Source organism: Cannabis sativa, chromosome 1, assembly GCF_029168945.1.
Source record: "Cannabis sativa cultivar Pink pepper isolate KNU-18-1 chromosome 1, ASM2916894v1, whole genome shotgun sequence".
In the NCBI taxonomy this organism is placed as follows: Eukaryota; Viridiplantae; Streptophyta; class Magnoliopsida; order Rosales; family Cannabaceae; genus Cannabis; species Cannabis sativa.
This window is the reverse complement of record NC_083601.1, coordinates 21,329,402-21,351,962: the sequence shown is the minus strand read 5'-3', so window position 1 is coordinate 21,351,962 and position 22,561 is coordinate 21,329,402. Positions and strand designations below refer to the sequence as shown.

Here is a 22,561-nt window from a genome sequence, read left to right as displayed (position 1 = left end):
AAATTACTTAGTTCTTACTACAATTATAGAAGTGTATTGATGGTTAACTCAACTGTGAGAATTAAATATAATGAGAGTATATAGTCTTGTAAGTAGTTCGAGTTAGTGTTTTCACCATTAAAGAGTAAGTTTTTTTTGTAAATTAAATCCAGTAGCAAAGGTTTCTCTACTACTGCATTGAACGTACAATTCAAATTGTTTTTTATTTTTGATCCATTTTGTTTATATTTCATTAATTCGAACTGTGTTTGTTGCAAATTGTTATCATTGATCTGAGTTCTTGAGTGTGTTTTTTTTTAAAATAAAGCGTACTTTGAGTTTGATTAATAGAAAAATAGACCTCGCGGTCAATATGTTAATTGGAATAGTAGATATCGGAATAACTCTAATTTTTTGTGGGTAAACGCTCACTTAGCTACATTATGAGCAGCAAAATTACATGTCCGGCTAATATTCGAGAAAATATAACTAGTAAATAAATGAGAGTAGCTATTACAAAAAGAGACATAGTTTTCAATAGCTTAATGAGTCTCTTTCCCATTATAAGAGCATTGATAACTACCCTCGAGTCGCTCTCCACAATAACAAACTTGGCTTCTACATCCAACACTGCAGAAATGGCCAAACAGCAGGCCGCCGCTTCCCCACACATCACATCAGAAAAAACAACTCTAGCCGTTTGAACCCAAACAACCTTACCAAGATGGTTTCTGGCTACAACCGATGTACATATGCTATCAAGCCCCACTTTAACATCGCAATTCTGTTTGATCCAATCTTGAGGGGGGGGGGGGGGGGAGACCAGCTCTCCTTCAGGGAAGAAATAGGGGTAGGAAAAATAGTAGCATGTAGATATGCAAAAGAGAATCGAATAGAGTCAATACACTTCTTCACGTCTACTATAATGTTATTATGTACCTTGTCGTTTCAGGTGCGCCAGATTGTATCAACCACCAGAGATGCATACAGGAAAACCTCCTCCGCCGCAATCCCCTTGTGTTTAAGGTCCCAAATGAATTTGACTCAATTCCACGTACGGATACCAGTGTCACAAATTGGATAAATACCCAAGGAGAAGATCTCCAGGCATGGTAAGCCACATCACAGGTAAGAAATAAGTGTTCAAAAGGTTCCTCCTCCCGCCTACTATAATGTTATTATGTACCTTGTCGTTTCAGGTGCGCCAGATTGTATCAACCACCAGAGATGCATACAGGAAAACCTCCTCCGCCGCAATCCCCTTGTGTTTAAGGTCCCAAATGAATTTGACTCAATTCCACGTACGGATACCAGTGTCACAAATTGGATAAATACCCAAGGAGAAGATCTCCAGGCATGGTAAGCCACATCACAGGTAAGAAATAAGTGTTCAAAAGATTCCTCCTCCCGCCCACACAAAGGGTAAATACTATTTTGGACCATGTGTTTTGTAAAAGTTACCAATTAGACTCTCTGTTTTGTTAAATGACAAAATAGACCCTATATTTTTTAAAATTGTACAAATAGGACCCTGAACTAATTTTTTGTCAAAATAAAACTTAATAATAATCTGATCTAAAGATATTATGGCAAAAATAATTATATTTTCTATATCTATTCGTGTTAGAAATTGTCTTAAAGTTAGTTATATTAAAAAAATAAAATTGTTGAAAATTGAGTTCAACATCTTATTTTTACTATTTTGGAAAATATAGGGTCTATTTTGTCATTCAACAAAATAGAGGGTCCAATTGATAACTTTTACAAAACACAGAGTCCAAAATGATATTTACCCTAAAAAACTACCAAAAAAAAATTGAGGTTAGCATTTTTTTTTAATAATTAAGCATTTAAAAAAAATCACCCAAACAATAATAATATATTTTGATATAAGAAAAAAAATACATAATACTTTGATTTGATTCTTGATTTGAATAATGCTTTTACGGGTGAGTTGTCTATTTTATTCCAAAACTAAGAATATGTATAATTGAATAGGAACTACTCCAACTAAGGTATCCTTTCTCATGTTAGACCATTAAATTCCAACATAATCATATTAATTTATTTTGCTTTCCATGGATGAAAACCTCTTATTTTTCTTTCTTTCTTTTATATGTATATATATATAAAAAAAAAAAATCAAGAGATTTCAAATTGTATGTGTGTTGGTTTTGATGGATTGTGCTACTTATCCTTAGTCATTGGTAGACTTTTATTTTTTTACTTTTGCTGAATAGTCATTGATTATAGTTGCTTAAATAAACGTTGACCTAGATGGTCATATCTGAAGATAAGGGTTTGATTATCTTTAAATAGTTAATTTTGATTAGAATTATTAATTAGGATATACGTGTGATGTTTGGTGAAGAAAGGTGACATAATAGTAAAACTATTGAAACATCAAATTAGAGAAGTGGGGGAGAGTGGTGACTGGTGAGAGGTTACCATCTCCATCTCCAATCTTATCATTAATTTGAAAGAAAGCAGTGGATTAGCTACCTACATATATAACCCAACTAACTCAATTTCACTTATTCAAATAAAATTTAAAATATTCTACGACCAAATCCAACTCCATCTCCACATTTTCCATCATAGTTCACTTATTTAATATAACCACTGTGGTTTTCATTTCTAAGTGAAGCCAATCATTTTCCAAGTAGTTCATACAATATGAATCATTGGGAAACTTAATTAAATAAATCATGTTGCAATTAAAACTGAAGAGAGAATTTTATATATAAACAATTAAGAAAAAATATAGGGATTTTTTTAGGAATATACTATATTAGGTAAGTTTTTACAAAAATAACGTTAATAATGTAATAGGCAGCAAAAATATAGTATTTGAATCAATGGATCTAACTTTTTTACATGAGAAGTTGAGTTGGGCCCAAAATCAATGTAATAGGCAGCAAAGATTTGGGCCGTTGGCCCAATCAGAAACCCAACGGTTCTTCTCCTTTCATTCCACAAGTTGTGCCACGTACACGTTACCTTACTACACTACACACACCCTATCATGAATTATCCAATCTTCCTTCAAAGTTCGAAGTTCAAATCCTCAATAATCATTATTGCTTAAGAACATGGCCCTGGCAATAGCTTCTACTGCTCTCTCAATCGTCTCAAAAAGGTCACATTTTTCTACACAACACTAACTTTGTCTCACTTTTTCAAGTACACTTCTCTATAATCTTTACCATATTTACTTTCTGTTTGGAAACAGGGGAACTCCATTGAAAATTTCCTCACCAAAAATCACTTCCAAATCGTTGTTAGGGACAACTAGGGTTAATGCAACAAAAGGAGTATCGAGTGTTTGTGAACCACTTCCTCCAGATAGGCCATTATGGTTCCCTGGTAGCTCACCTCCTGAATGGCTCGATGGAAGGTCACCAAGTTTCTCCTTATAACATATTCAAAAAAATTTATCACATTTGCCATAATTCTCACTTTTTTCTTTAATTTTGTTATTTTTTTTGTAAAGCCTTCCTGGGGACTTTGGCTTTGACCCACTTGGATTAGGTACTCATATATTCTTCTCAACCGTAAATTTGAGTGAAAATTTCCCCATAATTTTATTTAATTTTTTGATAGAAAAATAGTGGTGAAATTGGTTTAATTTGCAGGGTCTGATCCAGAACTACTAAAATGGTTCGCACAAGCTGAACTGATGCACGCCAGGTGGGCAATGCTGGGTGTGTCTGGAATCCTTATCCCTGAGTGGTTTGAAAGATTAGGATTCATCAAAGACTTCTCATGGTACGAAGCTGGAGCCAGAGAATATTTTGCGGACCAAACCACTTTGTTTGTGGTTCAATTAGTACTAATGGGCTGGGTTGAGGGTCGAAGATGGGCTGACATGCTCAACCCAGGCTGCGTTGATATTGAGCCCAAAATGCCCCACAAGAAGAACCCAAAGCCCGATGTTGGGTACCCGGGTGGGCTTTGGTTTGACCCGTTTATGTGGGGAAGAGGGTCTCCGGAGCCTGTCATGGTTTTGAGAACCAAAGAGATCAAGAATGGGCGTCTTGCCATGCTGGCTTTTGTGGGTTTTTGGTTCCAAGCTATTTATACTGGTAAAGATCCCATTGACAATTTGATGGCTCACATTGCTGATCCTGGTCACTGCAACATATTTTCGGTAACAATCGTTAACTATTGTTTTGGCTTGTATTTAGTGTTTGTGTTGTTCTAAAATTAATAACTATTCTTTTGGGCAGGCTTTCACTTCACAGTAGATGGCATGTTGAATCATAGAAGAAAACTCAGTGTTTTTGCCTAAGTTAAGTTGTATGTATGTAATTTTTAACTTTTAATCATTTTTTTTTTCTCTCAATCAAAGCATACAGATTACAGAGTAAATTGTAATTGTAAATACTAAATACCGAAGCATCTAAGACAATGCCTTAGTCTTGAGTCTTGGCTTCACCCTTTTCTTCAAGCCTTGCATATTTGTTTTTTTATTGGTTCTTTTTAAGGATCTTAATTATAGTTTGGACACCAAAAGAAGAGGCTTTCATCTGAGCTTGAGATTTGATAAAATGAGTTGCAGAATTGAAGGAGATTGAGACACATTGTTAATAAAAGGAAAGGTCTCTAATGAGGTTGAATTGGTCAACGAGAGTTATCAACCCAAGAATCTAATGTCTTTCTCTTTCCAAAATCTATTATTAGAGTACTTATCAAAAGAAATCTATTATTAGAATAAGGCATGAAATTGAGGGTAGTTTCCTGACCAACTCCCTTTTCTCAAAGCCAAGACTCCTCAATCACATTCCTCTTTCACCAAAAATGACACACATTTCGATTATCCAACAAAAACAGTCTAAGCAAAAATCACCAAAACATACTCACCACCAAGCATTATCTACGAACAGCGGCTCCGTTTCTATCTCGAGCTGTGTCACCATTACCGGCTCAGCTCATCAATGGCCGCTGTTCCTTCTCTCCTCTTCCTCATTCCTCTTTTCTATTTCATTCCTTTCTCCCATTCACTTTCTGAAGGTGATTCCCTTCTCAAACTCAAAAACTCCTTTACACAAACCAATGCTCTCGCTTCATGGGTTCCTAACTCTTCCCCTTGTTCGTCTCGGTGGGCAGGGGTAATGTGTTTTGACGGAATCATTACCGGTCTCCATCTCACTAACATGGGTCTTTCTGGGAAAATCGATATTGATGCCTTGAATCAGATTTCGGGCCTTAGAACAATTAGTTTCATGAATAATAACTTCTCCGGTCCAATACCGGAGTTCAGCAAGCTTGGAGTTTTGAAATCTCTGTTACTTAGCGGGAATGCTTTTTCCGGTGATATTCCTTCTGATTTCTTCTCCCATTTAAATTCGCTTAAGAAAGTTTGGCTTAACGAGAATCAATTCACCGGAAACGTGCCGGAATCTCTTGGACAATTAACTCATCTCATAGAACTTCATTTGGAGAACAACCAATTCACAGGCTCGATTCCTGTCTTTAAACAGAGCATTAATTCACTTGACTTATCCAATAACAAGCTCGAGGGTGAAATCCCGGCCATCTTTTCCTCTTACAATGCTAGTGCTTTCGCTGGAAATAATGGTCTTTGCGGTAAACCATTGGACACAGTTTGCTCCACGGTACCAACCCAATCGCCGGCTCTGCCAGCTACCGAAAATTACTCAAATGACAACAAATTAGTCGTCGGCGGAGTCGTGGCTGCAATGGTCATTGTCTTAATATATGCTCTGCTTAGCTCAAAGAACAATATTGAAGACGATTTTAGTCAGCTAGGGAGGGAAACCACGGACGACGTGGTCGAAGTTCACGTGCCCAGCTCTAACCGAAGGAATTTGGATTCATCCACCCAAAAGGGCAGCGATTCCAAGAGATCTGCTAGTGGTGGTGGTGGTGGTGGTGATGGTGGAGATTCGCAACACGGGAAGAGCGGGTCCATGACTGATTTGATAATGGTGAACGACGAAAAGGGCACTTTCGGGTTATCTGACTTGATGAAAGCCGCGGCGGAGGTTCTTGGTAATGGCGGGTTAGGGTCGGCCTATAAGGCTGTCATGTCGTTCGGGCTGTCTGTGGCGGTGAAGCGGATGAGGGAGATGAATAGATTAGGAAGAGACGGGTTTGATGCCGAGATGAGGCGGTTCGGTGGACTCCGCCACCGGAATATATTGACTCCGTTGGCTTACCATTACCGGAGAGAAGAGAAATTGTTAGTCTCCGAGTACATTCCTAAAGGCAGCCTCTTATACGTTATGCATGGTAAGAGATATCTTCACATAATATCATATTATTTCACATAATCATTACTCCAAAGATTTTCGGAGTAATGAATATTCAATTAAGGTTTTTTAATTTTTACACTTAAAAATTGCTCACATAGCAATCAATCAAAAAATTTAAATCATAATCCAAATTTACATAAGTGAAATAGAAATGATTGGAGCAACTACTAAATTATCACAAATTATAAAAATTGAAAAAATATTATAAAAAAATGATTCCCTTATATAACAATATCCAACAATTTAACATGAATTACAAAAATTAAGAATCTTAAATAGAATATGAAAAGTATTTCAATATTCTTCATCCATCCGAAAGTATAAGAAACTAATCTATATACAGGGTTGGCTTTAGGCATAGGCGGGCTAGGCACGCACCTAGGGCCCACACTTTTCGAGAAACCAAAATAAAAAAATAAAAAAAATTATTAAACTTTTATTTAACTAAAATTTAAGTGTATTATAAACAACAAATATTCATAGTTTAGTTGGTTGAGGTAGATGACATAATGTCTAAGGTCATGGGTTTTAATCTCATAACACTCTTCTGATTTTTTGTGTGTGATTAAAATGGCTCATCAAAATTTAATAACAAACTTGTAATATTTAAATATCATTGTTAGCTAATATTACAAGTTTATTATCGAGATTAAGGAAACATCCCTGATCCAATATCTTATAGAAAAAAAAGACAACTAGACAATCAATATGATTTATTAAACTAAAATATATAATTTTGATATTAAAATAACTAGTAAGAATATTGAAATTAAACAAAATAATACTAAATGAGTAGTGCAAACTCAATATCATATGAAAGTTTCATAATGATATTAAAAATCACTATAACTATTGTGTTTTGAACTCCTTAAAATATAGGCAAAATCAAAGTGGTGTTGGTGTGTCGTGTGAAAGTTAATTAGAGTAATCATAATTTACTAACAATTTATAAAATTTAGGAGACCGGGGAACCAGTCATGCAGAGCTCAACTGGCCAACTCGTCTAAAGATAATCCAAGGAATCGCAAGGGGAATGGGATTTCTGTATACAGAGTTTTCAAACTACGACCTTCCCCATGGGAATCTCAAGTCCAGCAATGTCCTTTTGAACCACGACCACGAACCAGTCCTAAGCGACTATGCGTTTCACCCCTTGATGAGTCCCACCAACGCAGCTCAATCCATGTTCGCCTACAAAACCCCAGACTACGTCAAGTACCAGAGAGTCTCACAAAAGACCGATGTATACTGCCTCGGCATTCTCATTCTCGAAATCCTTACTGGGAAATTCCCTTCTCAGTATCTCAACAAAGGCAAAGGCGGAATTGACATCGTTCAGTGGGTTTCTTCGGCAGACAAGACTGTGGAGAGGGAGACAGAGTTGCTTGACCCGGAAATCGCTTCTGGGAATGCTGCTAATTCCAATGCGGTTAACCAAATGATTGAACTCCTTCATGTTGGAGCTGATTGTGTAGAGAGTAATCCACAAGAACGAATTGATATGAAAGAAGCCATTAGAAGGATAGAAGAAGTACAAGTTTGATCTTCAATGATCAAAGAAGATCTAGTTGTTCATTTCTATGGTATGCATTATCCATGTGATCATAATGATGATGATGAACATTTTTTTTCTTTCTTTTTATTGTGCATATATAGTTTTGAATTTTGATTTTTTTTTTTTTTGAAAGAAAGTACATGATTCTTGTTTATTATATAAGTTAGGTAATTGAAGCTATGGCTGACCCAATTGGTGTTGAGGCTGTGGAATCTTATTGGTTATCATTTTCAAGATTTTCAATTGGAGAGAGGGGAAATAATTTTAACTATTTAATTAGTAGCTAGATGTATAGTTAATTTTTGTAGGTTGGGATTTTGTGGAGTGTGGACCTTTCTTCAAAATTGTAAAGCTTGAATTTTTGTTTTTTCATTTTGGAATTAATTTTACATATGGTTAATTGGTCAAGTGGGCAAGATAACTAATTCAAACAATAATTACTGTAATTCACAGCCTATCATAAGTTTGGTAGAATCTATATGTATTTGTAATAAGTCATGTTATGTGGTTGTTTCTTCATGAGATAGACCTATCTTCTTCTTCTAACTCCACCCTCTTAATTTGGTGGAAAAACCTTTGATCTCTTGAATTTCCAAGGAATGTCAAATTGTTTATTTGGAGAACATGCCTTCAATATTATTCCAATACAACAACTATTTTGCAACATATTCCATTCAAAAAAAAAAAAAAACATTTTGCAACATAATCTAGTATCATGAAAAATTTTTTAGAGTTTTTTTTTTTTATTATTTTTTTTTTACAAAATTTTACATAAAAAAAACTCTATAACAACTGACAAAGTAATTTAAATTGTAATTAAAATTCTTATAGCAATTTGCATAAAAACTAACAGAAAAATTAATGTCTTTCAAAAAAAAAAAAAAAACAGAAAAATTAATGCAGCAATTTTTTTTTAAAAAAATAGTATATGCATTAATATTTTTTTGGGGACATCATAAATTGATCACGGTATATTAGACTTGGCCTGCGGCCAAATGAGAGTACAAGTGGAAGCACAGAAACTAGGCTACGTGGAGGAAACGCCTTATAATTACCAAGGATCCTATTAATCATCTTTTTCTTTCCAAAACCTCACTACTGCACACTTCACATCTCATTCCACTTCTCTAACCGACGTCGTTTTAATGTATCGTACGGCAGCCAAGCGATTACTTCTCGCTTCTTCTGCTTCCGGCAATGGCACCTCCCGTTATCGATTCCCTCCCTTTCGTTGTTTCTCCTCCGTAGATTCTCTATCGTTCCCCAATCAAACCCCTAATCAACACCAACACCACCATCACCATAAGTTTCAAAACACTAACTCTTCAGATTCAGCTTCCTCCACCTCCTCTTCTTCGGATTGGTCTGCTCAGGATGCTTCCCACCATCGCAGCCAGAACCCGATACCGGATTACCAAGAGGAGCAAGCTAGGGTGCTTCGTGCTTCCCTTTTCCATGTGGTCCGTAATTCTTTTATTCATTTATTATTATTATTATGCATTTTCGAATTTGGAAATGGGATCTTGTATATGTAAAGTCAAAATTGGGGGTGAATTTTTAATTGTAGCGTTTGGGATGAGTTGGTGCAGCTTAAGTTGGGGTGGACCGAAGCTGCAATGGTTGCAGGTGCCAGAGACGCCGGTGTGTCTCCCGCTATAATTGGGTCACTTCCCAGGAAAGAGGCTGCTCTAGTGGAGGTATTACTATTTATAATTATTTATTTGTGTATGTATGTATGTATATTGTATAGCATCCACGCATCCCATTTGCCAAATTTCATTTTGTGTTACTTTACTGGTTGAATTCACTTTTTCCCTTAGTTGTAAGAATTTTTCTTGGTAGTTATGTTTAGGCACTAACTATTCGTTATATTTGTATATAATTTGATTAATTATGACCCATCCGTGTTATACTAGTATTATGATTATTTCTCTTCTGTTTTCTCTGTACATAAATTACATACTATTATTACAGTTATCTAGTAAAATGTTATAGCTATACGTACTCTTATGTTAGCTATTTACTATAATGTTAGATTTTACGAGAGTTTTGTTCGTCTTCTAATGCTGAAATACGCTTTTAATTATCTGTGATTATAAACTACAACTTCAAAGTACCTGTGTATATTATCTATTATTAACTTTAAGGTCTTCTCAGAACCTTGCTGAGGCGAAATAGAAAGAAAAATGACTAGAGAGTCTTTTTGCTAATTAGAATGAAAGATAAAGACTGAATTATGGGTGTTTTTATTGGGAAGTCAGTGATACATACTATTTTCCATCTATTTAGTCATGCAATTTTGAACTAATGTATTGAAAGCTTAATTTTAACAGAACATTTTTCGGTATTGTGTAGTCTTGCTTGCTGTAAGTTTTATCTTGTGTTATTTTCCCCACATTACTAATTTGAATATCATTTCATCTATTTCTTACAGTTTTTCATGGATGATTGTTTACAAAGACTTATTGATAGAATTGACTCCGGAGAGGACTTGAAAAGTTTGATACCTAGTGAGCGTATCTCCAAGCTTGTTAGAATTCGCTTGGAAATGCAAGCTCCATACATAACAAAATGGCCTCAGGCTCTTAGTATCCAGGTATCACCTTGCTTATGATCTTCTTTTAGTGTTGTGGTGTTCATTCAATAAATTAATGATACTCTACACACACACCAGAAAAAGAAAAAGAAAAAAGAGACTAATATGATAGGCACAAAATTTATTTTTTAAGATTTCTTGTATAGGCACAACCAATGAATGTTCCAACGAGTTTTAAGCAGCGAGCTATGCTTGTCGATGAAATCTGGCATGCCGCTGGTGATGAGGCCTCTGATATTGATTGGTATGTAAAGCGCACTGTTCTTGGAGGAATATACTCGACAACTGAGATCTACATGCTTACTGATAGTTCCACTGGTATGTGTGATTTTCACAAGGTCCTCTTGGATACCTTGTTCTGTTGGCCTATACATTAGTTTCGGATTGGTTAGTTCCACTCCTCTGCAATATACTAATTTGACAGTTTGCTGATTCTGACAGATTTTCGTGATACTTGGGCTTTCTTGAATGGTCGTGTCAAAGATGCCTTTGATTTCAAGAAAACCATGCAAGAGGTCTATACACAAAAACTATAATGTTTACTCACTAACTATGCTGCCTTTTAGAAGTTGTAATCCATAAAAGCCCTATGTTGAAATTTTGCAGGCAAAATACTTGGCTGAAACCGTTGGAGCTGGGATGGGGAGTTCTTTGCAAGGATTTATGAAGGGAGTTTTTCGGGCTTGAGTTGTGGACAAAAGTGAGCATTTTCATGATCAGAAAGTTCTTATCTTATTGAGTGTGAATTGTGTTGGACAAATTATGCATGAAGGGGAATGTTGGCAATCTTAACACCATTCTTTATAAATTTTCAGTTTTCTTTAACCGTATTGGCTTACATGTTTTTTTATTTCTTTTTGTCAGAGTACGGGCTTACATGTTGTGTTAGTGGCTTTTCTCTTTCAATAATCTTTGGGTTGTAAAGTCACATTGATGAGAAAAAGTGAGTTTTATTACACCAACAAATATTACTTGGGGAGAAAAAAAGTTGGATGAGGAAAAATTTCAACCACATAAGGTCATCGTGTTGCTTGCTCCATTGTCCTAATCAAGCATATATATGGAAGCATTCATTAGGACTTCCAGTCAATGTTTGCTCTTAATTTTTTTTATGCAAAAATTAATGTTTGCTTAATGAGATAAATTAGAGAATACTAGCTCGGAAAAGCTTAGCAACGAATGACCATCAAATAGAAAACTAACATCGATCTAAGGATTAGTTTTTTTTTTCTTCAAGAAATCTAAAATAGAAGTTGAAAAGAATGCATGAAATTATCAATTTCAGTGACATGATAAAATAATCGCGTACCCAATTACCAAAGAAATCCAGTGTTTTATGTACAAGGCAATCACATGATTTAGATACTTTCTTTTGTTCTTATGGAATGTATAGTCCTTTAATCAATGTGATATTATTTGGTTTATTTGTCACTACTTAAAAAAAAAATGTTTAGGGTTGGGACAATTTGTGTTGATGTCGCTTAAAATTTAAGTAAACCGACTTATTTATTCATCATGTCAAAAATTTAAATTCAGTTCAAATCCGGTCCGTTTATAAATGGATTTGACCCTCCATGACCCTTTGGCATATCTCTTCATTTTTGTTCTACCACAGTTAATTACCTATTTTCGTTTTTCACCACAAAACAAACTACCAAAGTCATATATATAGTTCCCATTGCTATCCACTCTAAATAAAAATTGTTGTTACCTTTATCTCAAATTGGGTTATGAAAGTGTGCTATTTTATTTATCTCAAAAAAAAAAAAAAAAAAAAAAAGTTGGGGTTTGACAGCCTAATGTTGATTGACCAAAGAAAAAGTCTACCACGACTGTACTCTGTCATACTCCATGAGTTATGTTCTAGTTGAGCAGCCAGCCTATGCCATTTATTATACTATACTTTCCAAATAATATAATATATAATAAATTTTTAACAGGAGAATAGAAAGGTGTGTTAGGTAGACGAGGGGAGGGTGAAAATTTGAGCGAGTGATAGAGATTAATAGAGAATACCGATGGCTACTGCTTCACAAATTGTGGCGAAATTGAATCTCAATCCACATCCAGAGGGTGGATTCTACTTCGAAACTTTAAGAGACAACTCTGTTATGCTCTCAAAGTCTCAACTCCCACCCCAATGTTAGTCACTCTTTCTTATATTCATCTTTACCATCTAACTAGATCGTTTTGATTTTATTCCCACAATATCTTATCTGGGTTTTTATTTATTTTTTTAAAAAATTTATTCATATGATCTGCCTTAGATTGGGTTTTTTTTTTATTTTTTCTTGTCAAATGTTTAATGTTATTGACTTACATTGGAGAATCATATACTCCTTTTTGCCATAATCTGATTCTTATCTTATTAAGTTTAATGTTTTGTTTTCTAAGACCAGAATGTTAAATTGATATCTCATTTGTTAGTCTTCTGTTTTCTTAGTAGTATGAACTTGTGAATTGATACTAATCTTAATAATGTATTAATAGATAAGGTAGAGCGGGCTGTGAATTCATGCATTTACTTCTTATTGCCATCTGGGAATGTGTCAAACCTTCATCGAATCCCATGTGCAGAAACTTGGCATTTCTACTTGGGAGAGCCTATTACGGTAAGTAAAGTGGCATACTTGCTTCTCCATAATTTATACATCTAAGCATTTGATTTGAAAGAGAACTCCTTCATGAGAAAACTCTGATCTTCTTTAACACCCATGATGATTTGGTTTCAGATAGTGGAGATGAATGAGGAAGATGGAGAGGTCAAATTAACTTGCCTTGGACCAGATTTGATTGGAGATAATCAGCAACCTCAGTATACAGTGCCTCCTAATGTGTGGTTTGGTGCATTTCCAACTAAAGACTTTAATATTGGTACAGATGGAACTCTGCTCAAAGCTGCTACAAGAGATGGGGAGAGCCACTACTCTCTCGTGGGCTGCACCTGCGCACCTGCCTTCCAGTTTGATGATTTTGAGCTCGCCAAACGTTCCAAGCTTGTGGCGTGCTTTCCCAAGAGTGAGCCTCTCATTTCTTTGCTTACCTTTCCTGAATGAGCTGAAGTTTTTCTTCATTGAAGAATGCACCAGCACCTCTCTTTGTTGGGTTGCATTGGGTGATGCTACGCTATGCTTCCTTGGTGGTATGTCCCAAGAGGAATAAAACCTATCTGAACTATTGTACCAATATAAAATATACAATATACATATTGCTCAATTGTTGTGGCAAGTGAATTATTGATTGAAAAGTTAAGAAAGTTGTATTAAAGTTTGATGCGTTGTACTGATTCATCACTTGTCTTAAGAGAAAACGAAGAGGATTTCTTGCCAACAATTGCATTATTTTGTAGTGTCGTCCACAGTACATCTTTTCCTTTGGTGAGAGCTAATGCTGTGCTGAAGAGAAGCGCTAGTAGTACTAGTTTTAGAGTGAGCAATATCATCATAATTAATTGATTTTTCATGTTCTAAAATTAATCGTTGTCTACTTAGAAACCATTCAAGGAGGGAGGTAGTACTTCACCTGCTTACTTGTCATGCAACAATATTAATGACTTGGTATCAATCTGTAGCTCTAGCTTCTAAGCTTCCATCTTCCTCCTCATCATCAGCCTCAAATATTGGGTCTTAATAAAGATGATGATGATTTTTTAATGGAGATCTTTATTGATGTCAATATGTCCTAGTGTACCAATTGCCACCAATCCAGCCCATCATTCACTTCCTCTTTTCCATGCTGAATTTTCTTGCTGCACTACTACTTCTCCTCGTGCCTCTACACGAGATAATCAAATGTAAAATTATTGATTATTAAGGGCGCGTTTAGTAATACATTTTTAATTAATTTTTTGTTTTTAAAATTGAAAAAGTAAAAATATTTTTCTAAATCATGTTTTATAAAATTATTTTTTATTTTTCAATTTTTTAATTAAGAATCTAAATTTTAAAAACAAAAAAAAAAAATAAGTTTCAAAATTTTTGTAAACATTTTTTTTAATTAATATTTTGGATTGGATCCGACTTAAATAAAATTCACAAATGAAAATAAAATAAAATTTACACTTTGAGTTTTTGTTTTTAAAATTAAAAAAAACAAAAGTAGTTATAGAATATATTTTTATTTTTTTAAAAAAAATTAAAAAATAAAAATAAAAATTTTTATTTTTGTGATTAAAAAATTTAAAAACGAAAGAGTTACCAAACGCCAAATATTTTAGGAATATTTTTATACTTTTTAAAATAACAGTAGTATTTTTTAAAACGACCAAAATATAATAATATACTACTTTTTTAGCGGAAAATTTGATTTTCTATAATTACATATACCTAATATTTTATTTCTAAACTAATACATATCACCATTGAAAATATATGACCACTTTATTTAAAACCCAAAAATACCCCTCTCAAATTTCCCCATACTTTTTTTTAGTACAAAAACATAAAAAAAGAAAAAAAAAATTGGTAGTTCGATGGGGTCCGATGGTCACCTGATGCTACTTTTGTATGTACAAAAACATAAAAAAAAAAAAAATGATAACAGATCTGATCCGATGGTGGTCCGATGGGTCCGATGGGTGGCCCGATGGGTGGTCCGATGGTGTAAATGGGGGTGATGTAAATAGGAGTATTTCAGGGATATCATAAAAGTTGTCATATCCTACAAATATTAGTTATTATTTGTTTAGAAAAAAAAATTCTTGATTTTGAAGCGTAGTTTTCCACTCTATTTTCAACTCTATATAGTTGGCTGGAATAAAAACTTCGGTTAGGCTACTACGTTTTTTCTTTTTAGTTCTTCCACCGCCCGGTCCAGCTATCTGAGGTCGATGGTGCATCCGGTAAGCTCTTTCGGTATTCATCTCCAGAGCCCGGTCAGATGCTTCAATCCTTCATTCATATTCCGTAAAAAAATTTTAACCATATGTAAGCATAAAAAATCAAATTTCCCTTTTTAGCACTCCATTATAAATGTTTTATATCATTGGTCAAATTTGACACAATATACAACAACCATTGCATAGTCTTTTGTTGAAAAGTATTAAAATATAGCAATATTTTACCAATTTAATACTTTATTAGATATACTCTTAAGTTTATATTTGTGACACTTTTAGCTTTAGAAACTACAAATATGTTTATTTTTGCGGCTTGTAGTAAAAAATATGATAATTAATTAATTTGTAGTTAGAAATCCATACATCTTATACACTTACTCTATCTTACTTACTTCACACTTCCACATTCTTAACACGCATTTTCTATCTAGCCTACCATATTATATATATTCTTTATTAAAATTTTAGAATTTTTATATACTTTGCAGGAAAAAAAATAGAAATTTTTTGTTTGAATATCATTGAGCTTCCAATGTTTATTCCTTGTTTAAAATTTTAGTTCATCCTCGTTATTGCCTTTAAAAGTTTTTAGATTTTATTTGTAATTAGTGTTCTTCAATTTTTTCATGTGTTATTTTAACAATGATTATTCATTAAAAATAATTAGAGTTTAATTAATTATAGAAAAAAAATGATAAATCATCCATTTAAACTAATTTTTCATCCAGTTTAAGTTTAAGAATCTCTAATTCATGTGCACGAGTATATTATCTCTGTATAAATATAAAGAAAAACACAAAAAAATTTAGGTGATATCAATATTTTTTCATTGTATTTTTAAAATTTTGTGTCATTTTCATATTTTTAGAAATAAACTACTACAAATATAAACTTAAAGTCCCACATGGTTTAAAAATACCTAAGGTGTTATCTATGTATGTTATAAATGTATTTCTAAAAATTTATTACTTTACGATCAAACAGTGAGATAATACACCATCCAACGATATTTTTAGCTGCAGCTATAGCAAGCAACTGTAAATCATAATAACACATTAATACACAAAGAATTAAAAATGTGGCATGTGAAAAACGTACATAAAACGTACATATAAAATAAATATATATATATCGGTTACCAGTTTTCTTCCAAACCAGTTGCAAGCGAGCATTAAAAATCTAGCGGGCATTTACATTTGATTTTAGTTTCGAAGAAAACTTCAAGGAAATAATAAAAGCAATTGAGAGTGGTATTGAAAACTCTATTTGAATCGAACCCATACAAACGATAACGACGTACAATAAAAGGAAGCCTAGTGTGGGAGTTCCATATGTTTAATTGCTTTTAGATGTGTTCCTAATGTACTTTTAATTTGATGTGCTTTTGATTGAGATTTTGGAATATATAGTTTTATCAACTACCATCATATATAGTGAATTTCTTAAAAAGAAAAAAAAAAGTTTGCATGAGCTTTCTATTTTTTTCAAAAGAATTTTTGCATGATTATGACATTAAGGTTATCAAAAAACGATTATAATGGATAGGTGAGAAATATAAAATATATTTTAAATAATTAAGTTTCTTTTATATGTAATAAAATATATAATAACACTTTTGATCGTAAAGTAATAAATTTTCAGAAATACAATTTGAAAAGTTTTGTTGTTAAAGTTTAATACAACGTTGTCTTCGAAAGATTCTCTTTCTTAGAATTTGAAAGTCCGTATATAAAGTATTAATCATCATCTCTATCGTAGTTTCGAGTATACTGTATATATAATAGATTTTAATTAAGATTTTTGGTATATTTTTTGAGTTTTGTAATTAAAAAATAATGAATCTTGATGACTGAATTATTGTCGAAATTTTTCATTAGGAAATTATCTAATAAGATTTTGAATGTACCAAAATGTTAGCATAGATAAGACTAGATTTGAATAGCTTTTAAGACTATTTATTGTTATGCTGTTAAAATTAGTCTTAAATGGAATGTGTGATTTTTATAATATAATTTTAAATCATAAATAATTTAGTGTAAATTCGTTAAATTATAAAAGACAAATATAAAATTACAAATGTATGAATAAATAAATCCTTTGTATTGGTGATCATTAAATGCAATTTAACATTGATAACAGTTAAACACTTTATTCATGTTTATATAAGTGTGAAAATCTTATTAATAAATTAAAGTTATATTATTCACTTAGCAGACAAGTTGAAAACATACTAGTTACAATATAATGTTGAAACATAAAAATCCGAGGATATATTTATTTTTAGACACTAGATTAAATGTATGAAGCTTCACAAATTTTAAGAGCATATCTAAAATTTCCCTAAGGTTTATATGATTATTAGGAAAAAGATTTCATTGTGTGTTATTAAGTGTTTTTGTTCTTGTTCTTCTCTAATTATTTTGTAATTTTTATGTAATACATAATATTTTATAATCCTTCATAGTCTATATCTTGACACATGAATTAGAGATGCTTCCACTAGCATATCTTGACAGGTCAATACTAGCACTAAAAAAAAGTTTCTTTTTCAATTATACAAGGGTACTGTAGTGAAGCCACGTGGATTAGGATATATAGCGTTAACACGTGGATTTCTTCCTTGCAGGCTTGGACGTTAACTTGATGAAGTCAATTTTCAAAAAGAAAAAAAAAAAAAGACAGAAAGAAGAGAGGGTGTGTTAGGTAGGCATAATATTAGTGACAGAATATTTTCATTCCTAGAAATTAGAGAGAATATCGATGGCTACTGCTTCACAAATTATGGCCAAATTGAATCTGGCTCCACACCCAGAAGAAGGTGGATTCTACTTCGAAACTTTCAGAGACAATTCTGTTATGCTCTCAAAGTCTCAACTCCCACCCCAATGTTAGTCACTCTTCTCTCTTTCTTGTATTCATCTTTACCATCTAACTAAATCGTTTTGAATTTATTTCCACAATTTCTTATGTTGGTTTTCATTTATTTTTATAAAATTGATTCTTATGATTCTGCTTTAAGTTGTGTTTTTGTTACGTATAGTTTTTTATTCGATAGTTTATTAATGTTATTGACAATCACATAATCCATTTGTCTTATTTGTTGGTCTTCAGTTTTCTTAGTAGTATGAACTATGAATGTGTTATGGATAGTATCTTAATGTCTATTAATAGATAAGGTAGAACGGGCTGTGAACTCATGCATTTACTTCTTATTACCATCTGGGAATGTGTCAAAACTTCATCGAATCCCATGTGCAGAAACTTGGCATTTCTACTTGGGAGAGCCTATTACGGTTAGTAAAGTGGCATACTTGCTTCTCCATAACTTATGCATCTAAGCATTTAGAGACTATGAACTTCTTTAACACCCATGATGATTTGGTTTCAGATAGTGGAAATGAATGAGGAAGATGGAGAGGTCAAATTAACTTGCCTTGGACCAGATTTGATTGGAGATAATCAGCAACCTCAGTGTACAGTGCCTCCTAATGTGTGGTTTGGTGCATTTCCAACTAAAGACTTTAGCATTGGTACAGATGGAACTCTGCTCAAAGCTGCTACAAGAGATGGGGAGAGCCACTACTCTCTCGTGGGCTGCACCTGCGCACCTGCCTTCCAGTTTGATGATTTTGAGCTAGCCAAACGTTCCGAGCTTGTGGCGCGCTTTCCCAAGAGTGAGCCTCTCATTTCTTTGCTTACCTTTCCTGAATGAGCTGAAGTTTTTCTTCATTGAAGAATGCACCAGCACCTCTCTTTGTTGGGTTGCATTGGGTGATGCTACGCTATGCTTCCTTGGTGGTATGTCCCAAGAGGAATAAAACCTATCTGAACTATTGTACCAATATAAAATATACAATATACATATTGCTCAATTGTTGTGACAAGTGAATTATTGATTGAAATGTTAAGAAAGTTGTATTAGAGTTTGATGCGTTGCATTCCTTGGTGACAATCATTACTTGAAGTTAATATATTTGTTTACTGTACTTTAATTAGGAGACGAGGGCAGTTCATAACTTGCAAACGAAAACAATTCTAAACCCAAAGAGGGAACCATCCATTTCAGAAGCTTGTCATCTCCGTGGAAATAAAACCCAGATCACAAAACATAAATGGGTTGGTATCTGAGTCTGGCGTAAAAGATCTGGCTACATAGTAGTAAAATTTAAGTTCCCATAACAACTCTGGGTTGAGTGCCAGAAATAAAACCATCCCACAACCCCATCAAGGTAAGCTGGACAATTCAAACAATACAAACAGAAAGAAAAAGAAATAAAACAGAGCATTTAGACCCAATTACATGAATGGCATGTATCAAGTAAAAAATAACATGCAATAGAGGAAATAGACACCACAAATTGCCTCCAAGAGGTACAAAATTTGCATACTTTTCCCCATCATCTGTAAATCGAGTCCCCAATGCTGTTGCAGCTTTGTTCTGAAACCCCTCCTCTTGAAGTGAAATTGATCTGCTTAGTCTCAGACTCTCACTGACCATTTCACCCATGTATGAAAAATACAATAGTTACCCATAATAGAATTAATCAAAATCAAGAAACTCCATTCTCTTTCTCATGGTACCCTTAAGATCACTAGCATCCTTTTCTACTTTCTGAGCCTGATTGAGGAGAAACAAAATATTGCACTTAAGAGTTTGAAAACAAAAGTAGCAAGAAAGACTGCTCATATTCTAAAAGAGCACATTCCATGAATATCAATGGGACATTCAAGCTTAAATGTACAGTGAATCTTACCCTTTTTATCTCTTCTTCTGAGACCTGAGTCATATGTGGAGGAAGCTCCTCCCTATCCAAGTCCTGTGAATAGGATACTAACTTAACTATTGACAAGGTTTAAAAGTTTCTAAAACTGATTAAAAAAAAGTAAGAAAGAAAGATAAATTGCCCATACCAGCTCTCCAATCAACACCACATTTTCACCTCGAATTACATATAGACCTAATGGGATATCACAGTAAATATCACCCACAATAGCTCGTTCACAAGCACCTTCAAGAATTACATTAGCTGTCCATGAAGAAGAAAACTGCAAAATCAGCAAATAAGTAAAGAATAACAAAAGAAAGCATGACAATGTGGGATGAATACATTACCAAACTGATCAAAAGATCTCAGTAAACCCAAAAGCTTTCTCCCATCTCTCAACAACACAAGAAGTTTCTCTGCAAGAAGTAGAACAGTATTGTCATAAAGCAAAACTAAAACACTAAGATCTACTAGTTCACTGTTCACATACAACTCTAGGTACTCTTCTAATGTTGTCATTTTGATTGTTTTGGTGTTTGTATTTGAGGCCCCAAAAACAAAATGCAAACACCAAAAAAGCCCTGCCACTAACTCCATTCCCATTCTCCTAAATCCATTTCCACAACTGGGCAACGTAAAAAACAAAAGACTCAAATTTTGACACTCAAATCAGTTCAGAAACACCAAATCAAAGATTTTGTAATAATCAACCAACAAGTGGCATAGCTTCATCCTATCCCTTAATTGGTTTAACTAGTTCATTTTAAATCTAACATCTAAATAAACCATCCTTAAAGCAATTGTACCAAAAAAATTAATTAATTAAAACGTATTACTTTTAGTTTCTGTTTTTGAAAAAAAATACCCTTTTGCATTGTTTGTAGTTCTAAACCTCTCATCTAACACACAGATCAATAACATGGGCAAATAACTGGAGAGAGAGAGAGAGAGAGAGAGAGAGAGAGAGAGAGAGAGAGAGAGAGAGAGAGAGAGAGTACTATCAAGATAGCTTGCGAGTGAAGTGGAAAGGAAAATGTCGTCGGAGGCAGCCAAAGACATGGATGGAGCTATAATCTTTCTATTTAGGTACTGAAAAAAGCCACCAAAAACCATCCAAAACCACCTCCAATGGCATAAGCATTTGCCGGCTTTTCTCTCTAACACAAATTTTACTACAATCCACAGAAAGAAGAAAAAAAATGAAATATGAAAGCAAAGACTCAGATTGAGACTTGTTATTTATTTTTTTTTTTGAAAGAAAGATTGAGACTTGTTATTTGCTCAACAAAATATATTTATTGCATTTTTCATTTAAAAAATGTACCAAATAAAAATGTAGAATGTACAATAATGATGTAAAATCCTCAACTCTTTCTGAGTGTGTTGTGTGACGATGACATTTGTAAGAACCTAAATGGAAGCATTGGGTCCCACTTTGCCATCCCTTTGACTTTTTGTAAAGACAAAGAGAAAGAAAGTAGGGAATGCAGGGTTAATATGGGGAATAACGTGTGGTTTATTTTTGGGTTGCTTTTGTACTTATTATTTCTCAAGTTTATTTTTATGTGAAGAATATTTAGGATTTGTTTGGTTTGATTTAGTATATAAATTTTCGTAAACTGTTAACTCGAATAAGCTGTTCTAACTAAACAGTTGAAAAACTTCATAAAAATATAACTCGTCAAATTTATATATTGGATCGGTTAAAAATAAAATTAAACCGCTGAATTAAATCGACCAATATTTTTAAATTGTTATGAAATAATATAAAATAATATAAAATAATATAAAGTAGATGAGAAGAAAGAAGAAGAAGATGAAGAGAGAAAGAGAAAGTGAATGAGAATTTCTGAGTTGTTTATTCCAATGGGGTGAACCCCTATTTATACAAATACAAGAGTGAGATATTAAGAAACTAAGGAAAAGGGAAACTAAGAAAAAGATGAATGTTGATTACAATTAATGGTAATAAATAAAAGATTTGGACATTCACATAATTATTAATATTTATAACACTCCCCCTTGGATGTCCATAATAGCTGCCTTATTAAAAATCTTGCTGAAAACTTGGTCAAAGGAAAAAGAGTATAGTGTAAACTAACTCCCTCCCCCTTATTTAGGCATTTGTGGAGATCTTCTAATCGACGAATTTCGATCTTGTCTGCCGTCTTCTCAAATGTTGATGTTGGTAATAACTTTGTGAATAAGTTTGTAAGATTGACACTTGATTGAATATGCTGAACACCAATATGCATTTTCTTGAAGCGTATAAAGAAGAATTTCGTGAAATGTGTTCTAACTCTATCTCCTTCAATGTACCTCCTTTTAGTTGAACGATGCAAGCAGTATTATCCATAGAGAATTGCTTGGGTAGATACTTCTTTATTGAGTGCAATCCATATGTTTCCCGAATATGCTATGTCAATGTTCTCACTCACACACATTCTCTACTTGCTTCATAAAATGCAAGTATGTTAACATGATTTATAGTTGCCTCGTTAAAAACCTTGCCAGAAAAACCCAGTGGGATAAAATCTGAGCTAGGGAAAA

The 22,561-nt window shown here is 33.5% G+C and overlaps 6 protein-coding genes across 11 annotated transcripts; 5 read left to right on the top strand and 1 right to left on the bottom strand.

Annotated features, from left to right (window-relative positions):
- Positions 1–2,960: 2,960 nt before the first annotated feature.
- Positions 2,961–4,404, top strand: LOC115707657 (photosystem I chlorophyll a/b-binding protein 6, chloroplastic). 2 transcript variants are annotated; one of them, XM_030635682.2, is made up of 5 exons: positions 2,961–3,118; positions 3,212–3,376; positions 3,473–3,510; positions 3,615–4,129; positions 4,209–4,404. In XM_030635682.2, exons 1-5 carry the CDS (start codon positions 3,072–3,074, stop codon positions 4,224–4,226), a joined length of 783 nt encoding a protein of 260 aa, XP_030491542.2. In that variant the 5' UTR covers positions 2,961–3,071; the 3' UTR covers positions 4,227–4,404. The 2 variants fall into 2 exon arrangements, with proteins under 2 accessions (XP_030491542.2, XP_060961642.1); XM_061105659.1 differs by having other exon boundaries at positions 3,615–4,404.
- A 146-nt stretch (positions 4,405–4,550) lies between these two features.
- LOC115707656 (pollen receptor-like kinase 3) lies at positions 4,551–8,386 on the top strand. 2 transcript variants are annotated; one of them, XM_030635681.2, is made up of 2 exons: positions 4,551–6,234; positions 7,220–8,386. In XM_030635681.2, exons 1-2 carry the CDS (start codon positions 4,917–4,919, stop codon positions 7,798–7,800), a joined length of 1,899 nt encoding a protein of 632 aa, XP_030491541.1. In that variant the 5' UTR covers positions 4,551–4,916; the 3' UTR covers positions 7,801–8,386. The 2 variants fall into 2 exon arrangements, with proteins under 2 accessions (XP_030491541.1, XP_030491540.1); XM_030635680.2 differs by having other exon boundaries at positions 7,217–8,386.
- Positions 8,387–8,803: 417 nt separating this feature from the next.
- On the top strand, positions 8,804–11,543 carry LOC115705402 (uncharacterized). Of its 3 annotated transcripts, none has more exons than XM_061105639.1 (7): positions 8,804–9,272; positions 9,380–9,509; positions 10,247–10,408; positions 10,555–10,726; positions 10,850–10,923; positions 11,015–11,108; positions 11,273–11,543. In XM_061105639.1, exons 1-6 carry the CDS (start codon positions 9,187–9,189, stop codon positions 11,093–11,095), a joined length of 705 nt encoding a protein of 234 aa, XP_060961622.1. In that variant the 5' UTR covers positions 8,804–9,186; the 3' UTR covers positions 11,096–11,108; positions 11,273–11,543. The 3 variants fall into 3 exon arrangements, with proteins under 3 accessions (XP_060961622.1, XP_030488597.1, XP_060961618.1); XM_030632737.2 differs by having other exon boundaries at positions 8,805–9,272; positions 9,402–9,509; XM_061105635.1 differs by having other exon boundaries at positions 8,805–9,272; positions 11,015–11,543.
- Positions 11,544–12,184: 641 nt separating this feature from the next.
- On the top strand, positions 12,185–13,741 carry LOC115704780 (uncharacterized). The gene is made up of 3 exons (XM_030631986.2): positions 12,185–12,550; positions 12,899–13,020; positions 13,141–13,741. Exons 1-3 carry the CDS (start codon positions 12,427–12,429, stop codon positions 13,462–13,464), a joined length of 570 nt encoding a protein of 189 aa, XP_030487846.2. The 5' UTR covers positions 12,185–12,426; the 3' UTR covers positions 13,465–13,741.
- Positions 13,742–17,874: 4,133 nt separating this feature from the next.
- Positions 17,875–19,194, top strand: LOC115705403 (uncharacterized). The gene is made up of 3 exons (XM_030632738.2): positions 17,875–18,132; positions 18,417–18,538; positions 18,634–19,194. The coding sequence occupies exons 1-3, from the start codon at positions 18,006–18,008 to the stop codon at positions 18,955–18,957; spliced, it is 573 nt and encodes a 190-aa protein (XP_030488598.2). The 5' UTR covers positions 17,875–18,005; the 3' UTR covers positions 18,958–19,194.
- Positions 19,195–19,278: 84 nt separating this feature from the next.
- On the bottom strand, positions 19,279–21,378 carry LOC115705405 (sm-like protein LSM1B). 2 transcript variants are annotated; one of them, XM_030632740.2, is made up of 5 exons: positions 21,010–21,378; positions 20,359–20,427; positions 20,157–20,272; positions 20,000–20,062; positions 19,279–19,863 (listed from the first exon to the last, which is right to left on the bottom strand). In XM_030632740.2, the coding sequence occupies exons 1-5, from the start codon at positions 21,122–21,124 to the stop codon at positions 19,786–19,788; spliced, it is 441 nt and encodes a 146-aa protein (XP_030488600.2). In that variant the 5' UTR covers positions 21,125–21,378; the 3' UTR covers positions 19,279–19,785. The 2 variants fall into 2 exon arrangements, with proteins under 2 accessions (XP_030488600.2, XP_060961609.1); XM_061105626.1 differs by lacking the exon at positions 21,010–21,378 and having other exon boundaries at positions 20,359–20,660.
- Between the last annotated feature and the right edge of the window lie 1,183 nt (positions 21,379–22,561).

What these genes read in the sequence shown, in the direction of transcription:
- LOC115705403 (XM_030632738.2), top strand. Translation starts at nt 18,006, where the DNA reads ATGGCTACTGCTTCACAAATTATGGCCAAATTGAATCTGGCTCCACAC. An exon ending in GTCTCAACTCCCACCCCAAT is followed by an intron (nt 18,133 to 18,416) that starts GTTAGTCACTCT and finishes GTCTATTAATAG; the next exon opens with ATAAGGTAGAACGGGCTGTG. An exon ending in ACTTGGGAGAGCCTATTACG is followed by an intron (nt 18,539 to 18,633) that starts GTTAGTAAAGTG and finishes ATTTGGTTTCAG; the next exon opens with ATAGTGGAAATGAATGAGGA.
- LOC115705405 (XM_061105626.1), bottom strand. Translation starts at nt 20,614, where the DNA reads ATGGGAATGGAGTTAGTGGCAGGGCTTTTTTGGTGTTTGCATTTTGTT. An exon ending in GAGATCTTTTGATCAGTTTG is followed by an intron (nt 20,273 to 20,358) that starts GTAATGTATTCA and finishes CTTCATGGACAG; the next exon opens with CTAATGTAATTCTTGAAGGT. An exon ending in TGGTGTTGATTGGAGAGCTG is followed by an intron (nt 20,063 to 20,156) that starts GTATGGGCAATT and finishes TCCTATTCACAG; the next exon opens with GACTTGGATAGGGAGGAGCT.
- LOC115707656 (XM_030635680.2), top strand. Translation starts at nt 4,917, where the DNA reads ATGGCCGCTGTTCCTTCTCTCCTCTTCCTCATTCCTCTTTTCTATTTC. An exon ending in CCTCTTATACGTTATGCATG is followed by an intron (nt 6,235 to 7,216) that starts GTAAGAGATATC and finishes TATAAAATTTAG; the next exon opens with GAGACCGGGGAACCAGTCAT.
- LOC115704780 (XM_030631986.2), top strand. Translation starts at nt 12,427, where the DNA reads ATGGCTACTGCTTCACAAATTGTGGCGAAATTGAATCTCAATCCACAT. An exon ending in GTCTCAACTCCCACCCCAAT is followed by an intron (nt 12,551 to 12,898) that starts GTTAGTCACTCT and finishes ATGTATTAATAG; the next exon opens with ATAAGGTAGAGCGGGCTGTG. An exon ending in ACTTGGGAGAGCCTATTACG is followed by an intron (nt 13,021 to 13,140) that starts GTAAGTAAAGTG and finishes ATTTGGTTTCAG; the next exon opens with ATAGTGGAGATGAATGAGGA.
- LOC115707657 (XM_061105659.1), top strand. Translation starts at nt 3,072, where the DNA reads ATGGCCCTGGCAATAGCTTCTACTGCTCTCTCAATCGTCTCAAAAAG. An exon ending in CTCTCAATCGTCTCAAAAAG is followed by an intron (nt 3,119 to 3,211) that starts GTCACATTTTTC and finishes GTTTGGAAACAG; the next exon opens with GGGAACTCCATTGAAAATTT. An exon ending in CTTTGACCCACTTGGATTAG is followed by an intron (nt 3,511 to 3,614) that starts GTACTCATATAT and finishes TTTAATTTGCAG; the next exon opens with GGTCTGATCCAGAACTACTA.
- LOC115705402 (XM_030632737.2), top strand. Translation starts at nt 8,958, where the DNA reads ATGTATCGTACGGCAGCCAAGCGATTACTTCTCGCTTCTTCTGCTTCC. An exon ending in AAGAGGCTGCTCTAGTGGAG is followed by an intron (nt 9,510 to 10,246) that starts GTATTACTATTT and finishes TATTTCTTACAG; the next exon opens with TTTTTCATGGATGATTGTTT. An exon ending in TCAAGAAAACCATGCAAGAG is followed by an intron (nt 10,924 to 11,014) that starts GTCTATACACAA and finishes GAAATTTTGCAG; the next exon opens with GCAAAATACTTGGCTGAAAC.